This window comes from Physella acuta, unplaced genomic scaffold, assembly GCF_028476545.2.
Source record: "Physella acuta isolate Inbredline_101_S28 unplaced genomic scaffold, ASM2847654v3 ptg000571l, whole genome shotgun sequence".
NCBI lineage: Eukaryota > Metazoa > Mollusca > Gastropoda > Physidae > Physella > Physella acuta.
The window spans coordinates 467501-479645 of NW_026732090.1; the positions used below are offsets into that span (position 1 = coordinate 467501).

Genomic DNA, 12145 nt, shown 5'->3' on the forward strand with positions numbered 1-12145 from the left:
CGCGACAGCCTCGCATTGAGTACAGCAACCGGTTGATGCCAAACAATGTCGGTCCATATACATTCGTAGAGAAGTACGGTGTTTGCATTTCATTACAGCAATTATCCGAGGCATTTAACTTATCTCATTAGTTAATTGCCGTCTCTAGCCAGTTGCGCATCCTATTTTATAAGTTTTCCCATAATTCCCACTTACACTTTCCGTTTGCTTGAAAAGAATATCAGATACTTAAGTGCTATAAACATGAGCCATAAACACAGCGAGGGGTAGCAGTTTACTGTCATCTACATTACAACTGCAGGCTAATTTTGTAATCAACTATCTAACATGAACCCAGCGTTGTGCGGGGAAACACGATAGATTCACATCGCAGTGTACCTCATATTATTTATTAGCATTCTTTTATCGTGTCATATTAAAGCATACTGCGGTTATTTTTATATCCTTTACATCTTCTGCTCAAGCTTGTAGTTATAAGTATTCTTCAACATTGTGAATGGGCTTAAGTTACCCATGGCTGTCACTGCCTTCTGTACGAAAACCATGTAAATAATGCATACGATCCATTTTGTTGAAAATAAATTAAAAAGAAAAGAATTGGCTTCCGTTTTAAAAATACACATTGTTCCTCGCCCTCCCCTCTTGTCTTGTCTGGTTTAAAGAGGGTTCTGTTTTATGTTTGAAAGAACAAGTGAATATTTATCTTCCGCTTATTTGATTATTTCTGTACAGCACGCTGCTCCGTTGTGTCAGGCCATCCATCATGTGTAGCCAACAAATCGAGGGGGAAAACATTTGTTTAACCACACAGCGTGGAATCTGTGCAATTAACTTCAAAGTGTTTGGTGCTAGACACCTACTAAAGCTTAGAATGGTTGCGGTATCATTCACAGTTCATAATGAAACACCACTCAATGTACAGGAAACGCTTGAGGGTAGTAAGTGCGTGACTTGCCTATCCTTGTTTTCACGTCATTGCAAAAAAAAAAAAAAAAAACGCGTTTTACAGCGGTGCTGTTGAGTGCTGCACAGACCACACATAACTACGTCATCACCAGAAACATAAGTGTCGTCGATGTTTAGAGTTACATTTGTTTTAAAACTATGTTCAGTTAACTTCCAAGATGTATTTCCACTATGGGCTGATAAAATTCGTTACATATAGATCACTATCAGTAAAACGACAGCCCTGATTGTTAGCTTTAAATATAGAGGATCAGTTTATTTATATCCACACATGTAAGCCCATTTCTCGTCTGTTCATCCACTAGCGCCTGAATCACACGAACTGCCCCCGCCCACACTAATCGATGGCTGAATGTTTCTCTCAACAGCCACTATAATCCATTTTCATCGCCTCATACAAATCGCGCCCCAAAACACTTGAGCTACACTTTGACTCAAGGTTTGTTTTGTAACTCTCTACCGATAAAACATAGAGGGGGGGGGGGGGTAACGAAATGTCAGTCCGACCTTTTTCACCTTCCTCAGACTGTCCGGGCCTAAGTCACGCGGAAGGTTAAGAGAGAAGACGTCTTTAACACCATTACAATGGGAGGGGGGGGGGAGATGACTAGATATTCTTAATCCCAGGGGCTGAACAAACAAACAACGCCAGTCATCTCATGCACGCGCGATCTCGCCTGTGGGGGAGGGGAGCGGGGGGTGGGGCGCAAATACATGTATGAGGCATGGGGGTGTGTGTTTACAGCGCCGTGTTTCTTTCAAATGCCACATTGATCCAGCCTTGAACTGAAAATAAACCGTCATGTTCTCATATTCTAGGTGTAGCCGGGATATCACAGCACTGCGGTGTGCACGTATGGAACACATCACTCAAGTACTCACTGTCTTTGTGACATATACAAACATAGATTGTTACATCACTCAAGTACTCACTGTGTTTGTTACATATACAAACATAGATTGTTACATCCCTCAAGCACTCACTGTCTTTGTTACATATACAAACATAGATTGTTACATCACTCAAGTATTCACTGTCTTTGTTAACGATACAAACATAGATTGTTAAACATCACTCAACTACTCACTGTCTTTGTTACATATACAAACATAGATTGTTACATCACTCAAGTATTCACTGTCTTTGTTAACGATACAAACATAGATTGTTAAACATCACTCAACTACTCACTGTCTTTGTTACATATACAAGCATAGATTGTTACATCACTCAAGTACTCACTGTCTTTGTTACATATACAAACATAGATTGTTACATCACTCAAGTATTCACTGTCTTTGTTAACGATACAAACATAGATTGTTACATCACTCAACTACTCACTGTCTTTGTTACATATACAAACAGATTGTAAACACTGTCGCCTTCTCTCTTTCCCTGTTTACGTTTCTATATATATACTTTTCTGTTCGGACACATTGTAATTATATGATAAAATGTTATTAGCTTACTAATATGGTTTACAATAATTAACTTCCTGCGCTTAATCAACTTAATGCTACTTTAGTACTAGATTTTAGTTAGTGCTAAAACATCAGTTTAAGTGATATACTTCTGCTAAATAGAAATCAGTTAAAGTGATATACGTTTGTACTGGTTAATGCTTTGTAATAACAGCTTCACTGATTTTAAATTTTGTGTGTGTCTACAAACTGTTTATAGACCGAGATTGTAAATTATGTGGTCATGCGAACACAACAACAAGCAAAGGGTAAGCATAATGAGTATAGCCTGCAGACTGTAACGCTGTTGTTTTTTTTTTTTTTTTTTTTTGGTGTAAGATCGTACAGGTAAAAATCAATCGCAGATGTTTGGGTTAAAACTTTAGACAGATGTTAAGTTCGATAACCCTGTCTTCTCACGCATTATCGCCCCTTCCTAGTCCCAGGTAGCGTTACTCACAGTGTAGCCGGCGAGCCTTGAACTTACGCTACGCTGCTGGTCTCTGGCCACGTGGCTTTTTCAATTCAACGTGGATTCTAAATTAGAAATGTTAATTAGAGTTAAACAGAAGGAAAAAAAACGGGAATATATAAAGGAACAAACGTCTGCCAATGTTCCACGCCTCCCCCACCCCTATTTCTGTAATCATCCAACATGATCAAAACTTTTTCTATGTTATGAACTTCTGTTCCCCGCTGTAATTAAAAAAATTTAAAAAAAAAAAACGTTCACCACCCCTTACTCCCCCCCCCCCCTTGCATGTGTGTAACTAGAATTCACCAGCGGGGAGGGGGGTGGGTCACATCTTTACCCCACCACATGAGGAGGCTACCCGTTACGTAGTGAAAACGTCTAACGTGTTTATTTTTCCCCCAACCGACGGGCAAACAGGCAGATGCGCCCAACCCACACTGGCGTGTCTTCGCCCCTTTAGCAGTTTAAAAGTTGAACTGGCTGGGAAAAACGGCGTGAAGACTTTAAAGAGACGGTAAACCTTGTTTTAAAAAACATGTAGTACGAAACTACAGTTACAAGTTTATGACTTAGGTACATTTTAGTACAGCGCTACCCAGCTGCCGCTACCATCCCCCCCCCCCCACCCGACTCCCCACATGTCTGATGGTACATTTACAGTACAGCGCCACCCAGCGGTCGCTACCCTTTCTTTCTCTCCCCCCACCCGACTCCCCACATGTCTGATGGTACATTTACAGTACAGCGCCACCCAGCGGTCGCTACCCTTTCTTTCTCCCCCCCCCCCCCCGACTCCCCATGTGTCTGATGAACAGCAAGTTTGGCCTCTGTAGTTAATGACACGACTATTTTAACACTAGCAACTGTTGGCGTGTTTTCGACTGCTAAAATACCCAACCTAATGAGCTACAGCTCAATTTTATTTCTAGTCTTGTTTTTTTTTTTTACTTCTGTGTTGAGTGTAGGTACATTCAAACTCCCACCGTCGGCCCTCCCCCCACTCATACCTTTGTTTTACTCCCCCTCCACCCTTTGTTTTACCCCCCTCCACCCTTTGTTTTACTCCCCCTCCACCCTTTGTTTTACTCCCCCTCCACCCTTTGTTTTACTCCCCCTCCACCCTTTGTTTTACTCCCCCTCCACCCTTTGTTTTACTCCCCTTCCACCTTTGTTTTACTCCCCCTCCACCCTTTGTTTTACTCCCCCTCCACCCTTTGTTTTACTCCCCCTCCACTCTTTGTTTTACTCCCCCTCCACCCTTTGTTTTACTCCCCTTCCACCTTTGTTTTACTCCCCCTCCACCCTTTGTTTTACTCCCCCTCCACCCTTTGTTTTACTCCCCCTCCACTCTTTGTTTACTCCCCCTCCACCCTTTGTTTTACCCCCCTCCACCCTTTGTTTTACTCCCCCTCCACCCTTTGTTTTACTCCCCCTCCACTCTTTGTTTTACTCCCCCTCCACCCTTTGTTTTACTCCCCCTCCACCTTTGTTTTACTCCGCACTCCACTCTCCTCCAGCCATAGACAGCAGACTAGCAACCTACCGATATACAAAAAAGGTGTAAGAAAACGCAATGATTTATACGTGGTCAGTGACACATTCCTTTTGTCTTGAGCTCCTCTCTTTACCCGATCGTGGAGATAAGGCTACGCCCCTGCCTACAATAGCCAGACATGTGGGTCCTGCTGTCGGCTGTAGACCGGTAGCTCACGTCTGCCCACTAGAGGCTTCAACCTTAAGATTGACATTTTCACCCGTCTGGGTGTGCAATTAATGGGCCTGGAACACATCGTGAGCGACTTATGTATCAAATGTATGATGGTGTGGTAGGGGTGAGTTTAGAGAATCTGCAATATTATGGCCCAAAAGTTTAAAGAATCAGCAATATTAGGACCAAATAGTTTAAAGAAAATACTCCATTAGTCTGCTATAGAAAATACCCCACTTCTGGAGGCGGATGTTGACTTCATACTTTTAAAAATGTTATAAAGAAATCCTTTGTTTATCTATTTAAAATTATAATGTATGTATACAGAATCACACTGCTGATTTTGATTATGTATTGGATTTTAAAGAAATCTTTGAGAATTTTAGTAAAAGTTTTTAGTTGATTTCTAAATAATAATTAAACATGTTAGCACAAAAACAAAACAGTAGTTGTCCCGCTATAGATGTTAACAAAATTCTTCAGTTTCCCCGTTAGTATCATCCATGCAAATTTTCTCACTTGACTTAAAGGTTTTCACTACCAGTGTAAAGATGGCTATCATCAGACGATCCATCAGCCTATGATAAACATTTTCACCTTTAATGCCGGTCGACAGAACAAACATTTGTGTAGGGGTGGGGGGTTGAGACAGTTTGAGTTAGTCACTGAACAATGCGTGTATTTATTAGATGGGAAGCAGATAATGCTTCAGTCAATTCTGCGTACGGCGAGTGTTCTCTACAGCTGGTTTTAATCTCTTTTCTTCTGGTTCACTGAATGGATTCAAGACTCGGAGCTCTTCAGAGACGTAAAATAAGAAAAAGGAATCCTGGATTAGAAAAGCTTTCTGAACTAATCGAGATGGTGTGACGTCAAAGTGTACGCCGTCATTATACAAGAAAGCAAAGATGCCCCGAGTTCTATTTATAAACATGCCGATTTTTAGGTGGAATTATTTTGAATTATAATAAATCAAGTAGCCTTAAATAGACATATCCACTTAATTTTTTTTGTTTTACATTTTGTGGGTAAAATGTATCCCTAATTTTAGTATGTTCAACAATTTGAATCAACGCACCATCTTCTGGCACGATTATTGTTTTTCAAACCAAGTTTTAAAGTTTGAGATTTAAAAAAAAAGATAACCCTTCTAAATGTTGTTTTATCGAGCTAAAATTCGTGTTTACTAATTATCTCAACACGCCGGATGTTTAATTACCATAATAAGGTTGAAAGGGAAGTAAGCACCTGATAATTGGGGTGGTAATTCTCCTTGACAGTTCTTTAAACTGCTCTTAGCAGGCGTATTCATAATAACTATCATCCTTATGTGTCTAATTTAAATAGAAATATGTGTCCACACACACACATACACACACACATATATATATATATATATATATATATATATATATATATATATATATATATATATATACATATATATATATATATATATATATACATATATATATATATATATATATATACATATATATATATATATATATATATATATACATATATATACATATATATATATATACATATATATACATATATATATATATATATATATATATATACATATATATATATATATATATATATATATATATATATATATATATATATATATATATATTTATTTATTGATTTATTTATATACCTAAGTGTATGTATTGTAAAATGCTTATTTTTAACAGGATGTTGGTACCAGTAAACAGAATGGAGTGGACTACTACATAGAAAAAATGTTTAACATAAATTCTGTAAGTTGTTTTACTACATTGCTCATCAATTAAAATATATACATAGCTCACAAGTGTATTAGTTGATTTCAACACGTGTTAAAAAAAATATACTGTTTTCAGAATCATGGAGAACTTCCTGAAGATGGAATAAATTCATCCATGAATATTGTGGAAAATCTAAAGACAGCTTTAAGAACACAGACGTTAAGGTGCTTATAAAAATTACAGTGGTTATCTCCCCTCTCTTAACTCTTATGGGACATAGACATTAATATATTTGTACGAATTATGATGCTTATGTCCCCTTGCAAAATTATTTTTAAAATACAAACAAAAAAATATTTGTACATATTCCTAATACTTAAGTCCCTTTGCTTAGGCACAAACATTTTAGAATTTTGTTAACATTCCAACTGTTATGTTCCCTTGGTAAAGTCCTACACTGTGCATTTATACAGGTACTTGTTATATCTCCCAAAGCTTATCTCCCTTTGTGAACTTTCTAAAAGAACACAAAGCTATCTTTACATATCCCAGCGTGCATACATTGTCATGAAACACACATCAACTTCATCTTGTAATGCTCTCTTTACGTTTTATTTCAGCTTTGTCGTGTCTTTTATTGAAAAGGGAGGCCTTCAATGCCTCTTGGATTTTCTCTCTAAAATGGAGTATGAAACCTCTGAAGGTCCACTACACACTTCTGTCATAGGCTGCATCAAAGCCCTCATGAATAATTCTGTAAGTGAAGAATAATTTCAAACCAGTTGCTTTGTTTACAACTAGACAAAAACTAATTGTTTAAAAGTTTTTTAAATGAAAATATTCCCTAAAATATCTTCCAGTTGCTTTGTTTATAACTAAACAAAAACTAATTGTTTAAAAGTTTTTAATGATAATATTCCCTAAAATATCTTCCATGTCTTTCAGCAAGGACGAGCACACGTGCTGGCACATCCCGACTGCATGAACATAATAGCCCAGAGCCTAGCAGTCGAAAATGTGAAAACCAAAATTGCAGCCCTTGAAATTCTCGGTGCCATATGCCTTGTACCAGGTGGGCACCGCAAAGTTTTGAATGCCATGCTACATTTCCAGAAATATGCGGGGGAGAGAACTCGTTTTCAGGTAGCTGAATGGTTCAATTGTGTTTTATATATGACTAAATGTGAAACACAACTCAAATAATTAATGTTAAAATTGTCCGGAACTGTAAACTGATGTTCTTTTTTCTATTTGTGTTGCAACATTGTCTGCCTGTCAGCTTCTTGTTTATATAGGTTTTAATGTCTAAATAATTGTGCAAAAAACCATCAGCCCTTCTCCAAACCCCCCCCCCCCCCCCCACCTTCACTGCCACAAAAGACTAAAATCTGCTTGCCCTGTATGTTTCAGCTCCTCATCTATGACCTTGACAGAAGTACTGGTAAATACAAAGAGGAGGTGGCCTTAAAAACAGCTGTTATGTCATTCATTAATGCTGCTCTAAAGTATGGAGCTGGGCAGGTAAGAAATGTTGGAGTTTATTTTTTCAATATTTGTTACTGGTCTAATGAAAACTAAACTAATGTTATCAAATATTGTGTTTTTTTTAATCGTTGGATCCTAATATGTTGCTACCTTTAAAACTAAGCTATTGTTATGCTATAAAAAATTCTTAATAGAAAAATCTTAATGCACTTTAAACTATATTTATTTATTCTGTGTATCTTGTTTAGGATCATCTTGAATTTCGATTACATCTTCGCTATGAATTCCTCATGTTAGGAATTGTGCCGATTATTAAAAAAATGCGAGCTCATGGAAATACAACTCTTGACAGGTAATCTTTTTTAAAATGTTTTTAAATGTTTTTCATATTATTACTTACCTTAACTCTGACCAGCATTCAATCATACCATTAAACTAAGTCTTTAAAAATTAAATGTAAAATGTTTTGTAAAATGTAAATAATTTTTTTAAAAATATACATTATTTGTTGCAGACATTTAGATTTTTTTGAAATGGTTCGCAATGAAGATGAAAAAGAATTTGCCAAAAGATTTGATGGTGTAAGTAAAACATAAGACGTAAAATAGTTTGAGCAATTTTTTAACACAGCACAATTAGTAAAGTTTGCTATGTTCAGTTTCATCAAGGCAGCCTTAATGATCAATTTTATTCTATTTTCTTGCTACAGGTTCACATAGACTCAAAGAGTGCCACCGCCATGTTTGATGTCTTAAGAAAAAAGTTACATCTCTCTACGGCATATCCCAATTTGCTCTCCATTTTACATCACATGCTCCTTATTCCATGTAAGTTTGAATTCAATATTCTGAACATTTTACAATATCCACACAATTGTAGGTTTAAATAAAAAAATATTAGTACACACATTCTTAAAGGATTAAAGAGTCAACACATGCATTAGCTATCAAAATGTATAATATTTGTTATGTGTCTGATATTTGAACAGATGGCAAGAATGACGTGTTACATGTCTGGCCACTTGTGGATAAAATTGTCCAACAGATTGTCCTGCAGCTCAAAAAGGGAGAAGACCCTGACGGTGCTCCTCTAGAGGAGATCAACATCAAACAGCTTATAAGACAGTATGTGCTGATCTAATACCATATCATTTCATCAAACAGCTTGTGTTTATTTAATATTGTATCAATACATTACATTGATTACATATTCACTTTAATCTACTATAAAACCAAGGTATTTATTAACATTTACTACTGTCTTAGAGTTAGATCTATTTTTTTATTGAACATACTTTTGTCTACAGACTTGCAAGTGAAACAGACATCAAAAGTTTCCAAACGAAACTAAGAGAAGCAGAAAAAGCCAGTGATGAACTGGCTGCTAAACTTGCCAAGAAGGAAAGAGAATGTGAAGTCAGATTGGAAGAAAAAGTATGTTTTAATACTGACAGCAGTTGGTTCTATTTTAACAATATGATGGACAGATAAAAAATAATTTGACTCTTACTAAAGTAAAAGATAAAAATCGTAATAATGCACTCTTGTGTGAACTAGGATGAGCTGATGTCAACAATGAACATGATGAAGGCCAAGCTAGAGAAGGAAGTTGCTGCCCATGCTGAAACACGACAACAGTTACAGGACCTGCTCTCCAGAGTTGAGGAAATTAGATCACAGGTACTCGCACTACTGCTGTAACAATACCATCTTTCATGTAGGTGATCAAGTCATTAGGAGAATTATGTTTGTTGTTATCTACATGTTATGTTTCCATCTACTCAACAGCTGGACACGGAAAGGGGGGAGAAGCAAAAGCTGCAGCACCTAGTACAGACAGGCAGCCTACCTGATGACGCCAAAATGGGCCTCACCACAGCTGCTTCATCCATCATTTCAAGCCTAGAATCTAAGAAAAGAGATATTCCCTTATACCCTCCACCCCCACCACCTCCTAACATGCCTGCTCCCCCTCCGCCACCCCCTGCCCCTGGAGCACCCATGCCATCAACTTTTGGTATGTTTTATATTTTAAATATTTTGTTTACACTTCATTATCAACATTTATTCACTACAAAGTAAAATGAATGGAATCAATGAGATTTGTTTGTTTTGTTACAGGCATGAATGGATGTGTAAGCTCGAGTTTAGCTGCAAAGTTCAAAGGTAATCCCAAACCCAGTGTACCAATGAAATCCTTTAACTGGACTAAAATTGCTGAGGTAAAATTCCATGAAACTAAATTTTATATTATTACTGTTTATCTCATGTTTGATAAAGTACACTTACTTATAAAAACTTGATGCTGGCTCTTTTAGATTTAATGTAAATTTTCTATCATTTCAGAATCAAGTCTCAGGAACCATTTGGAATGATTTAAACCACTCAAAGGTATAAACAAAAAATTATTTAACCAAATATTTTATGTAATTGCTTGTTTTTCAACAGATTTATTTGTATAGTGCTTATGTTGTAACCTTGTTATTTTTACTTTAAAATTGATCTATAATTGTGTGTGGAGTGTGTTTATTTTTTTTTATGTCCTCTTTTTACTGAAATCATTCATATTTTTATAACTTAATTTATGTAAAAACACAGAAACCTGTACTGAAATTTTAATGAGCTTTGATTTTTAAAATATTTTACAATCAAACATTTCTTCACAATAGGTATACTCCATCCTTGACCTTGAGGATTTTCAAAGAACTTTCTCAGCCTACCAGAAGCCAGTGACAGAGGACGGGGAAGATGATTACAAAAACACAAAATCCAAGACGCAAGTGCTGACTGTGATTGATGGTAGGAGAAGTCAAAACTGTACCATCCTTTTGTCCAAGTTAAAACTGACCAACGAGGAGCTGGCCAAGGCTATCATGAATGTGGATGAGGGAGAGGATTTGCCTAAAGACATGGTGGAGCAGGTACAACTTTTTGTTTGTCCAAAGTTGAACATTAAAATTTTTATTGGAAATCAGTGGCAATCCATTGGTATAAAATATTAAAATAAAAAAATAAAACATTCAAATAGAAAGACAATTCATTAGGTTTGAAATAAACTACATACACAGACAACATGTTTTATTGTACTTTCTTAGTTTTTTATTGTTTATTCTTTAAACATTTGTTTACTCCATAATGCTAATTTTAGATTTTTTAAATTTTTTCACAGTTATTAAAGTTTGTTCCTACGGCTGAAGAAATACAGTTGCTGTCTGAATATGCTCATGAAATTGAAAACATGGCACGGGCAGACAGATTTTTGTTTGAGATGAGCAAGTAGGTTTATCACATACACCCATTTGTCATCTGCTCAGCTGTAATTATTTATTGCCAATAACTTTGTGTGGGAAAATGTTAGGTGTTAAAGTGTAGGCTCAATAAACAATCTATGTGACTCTATATCTACTCTATAAACAAAATTTAATACATTTGTATTGACATTTTATAATGTATGATTTCTAGAATTCTTCATTACGAGGAGAGATTAAAAGCACTGTACTTTAAGAAAAAATTTCAAGAGAGGAAAGTGGATTGTAAACAAAAAATTGATGGTATGTTAATCCTAACAATTGCATTACACCTACCATACTTGTATAAATCTCAGTATTTCCATTTGATGCAAAAATAATGATAACTACCTTTTAAATATTACTAATTATCAATGCTCCTCCACTACTGTATTTCAGCTGTGTTTGAAGCCAGTAAAGAGGTGTTTAGGAGCAGGAAACTAAAGAAAGTGCTAGAACTAGTCCTAGCTATGGGTAACTTCATGAACAAGGGACAAAGAGGCTCTGCATTGGGCTTTAAGGTCTCAAGTTTAAGCAAAATGATTGATACAAAGGCATCGACCAACAAAAATATGACTCTCTTACATTACCTTGTGGAACTTGCAGATAAAAAGGTATTTGTGTTTATACATTTATTGTTAATGCAAATGGGTCTTAAACTATAAATTAAATTTAAAAGAAAAATTAAATTTAAAGTTTAAGAATACAAATTGTTGACAACATTGAATATTTTGGTGATGTTTAGTTTCCAGACTTGATGAAGCTTGATGAAGAACTACCTCATGTTCATGATGCAGCTAAGGTCAAGTAAGTGTTTTACAACTGTAGAAACCTTCACTTTAAACATATTGTAAAATAAATAATGTTTAATGGACAACACAAGAAACAATTAAAAATTACTAATATAAAATTTGTTGTTTTAGTTTCACAGATCTTGAAAAGGAAATAACTAATTTACGGAAGGGCTTACAGAGCATTGAAAAGGTGAATAAATTATTTTGTTTTAATTACATCAGATTTAC

General features: G+C 36.0%; 1 protein-coding gene across 1 annotated transcript in view; it reads left to right on the forward strand.

Annotated features, from left to right (window-relative positions):
* Positions 1–12145, forward strand: part of LOC131946808 (disheveled-associated activator of morphogenesis 2) — a 33604-nt gene that overhangs the window by 16591 nt on the left and 4868 nt on the right. Inside the window, exons 4-23 of the mRNA XM_059307776.1 lie at positions 6320–6385; positions 6488–6576; positions 6973–7108; positions 7298–7495; positions 7763–7873; positions 8086–8189; positions 8352–8418; positions 8547–8664; positions 8826–8961; positions 9144–9270; positions 9394–9516; positions 9625–9853; positions 9958–10058; positions 10183–10227; positions 10506–10757; positions 11006–11112; positions 11299–11387; positions 11523–11737; positions 11869–11930; positions 12047–12107. Of these exons, the coding sequence (XP_059163759.1) occupies positions 6320–6385; positions 6488–6576; positions 6973–7108; positions 7298–7495; positions 7763–7873; positions 8086–8189; positions 8352–8418; positions 8547–8664; positions 8826–8961; positions 9144–9270; positions 9394–9516; positions 9625–9853; positions 9958–10058; positions 10183–10227; positions 10506–10757; positions 11006–11112; positions 11299–11387; positions 11523–11737; positions 11869–11930; positions 12047–12107 (2436 nt within the window). The remainder of the gene's footprint in view (positions 1–6319; positions 6386–6487; positions 6577–6972; positions 7109–7297; positions 7496–7762; positions 7874–8085; positions 8190–8351; positions 8419–8546; positions 8665–8825; positions 8962–9143; positions 9271–9393; positions 9517–9624; positions 9854–9957; positions 10059–10182; positions 10228–10505; positions 10758–11005; positions 11113–11298; positions 11388–11522; positions 11738–11868; positions 11931–12046; positions 12108–12145) is intronic.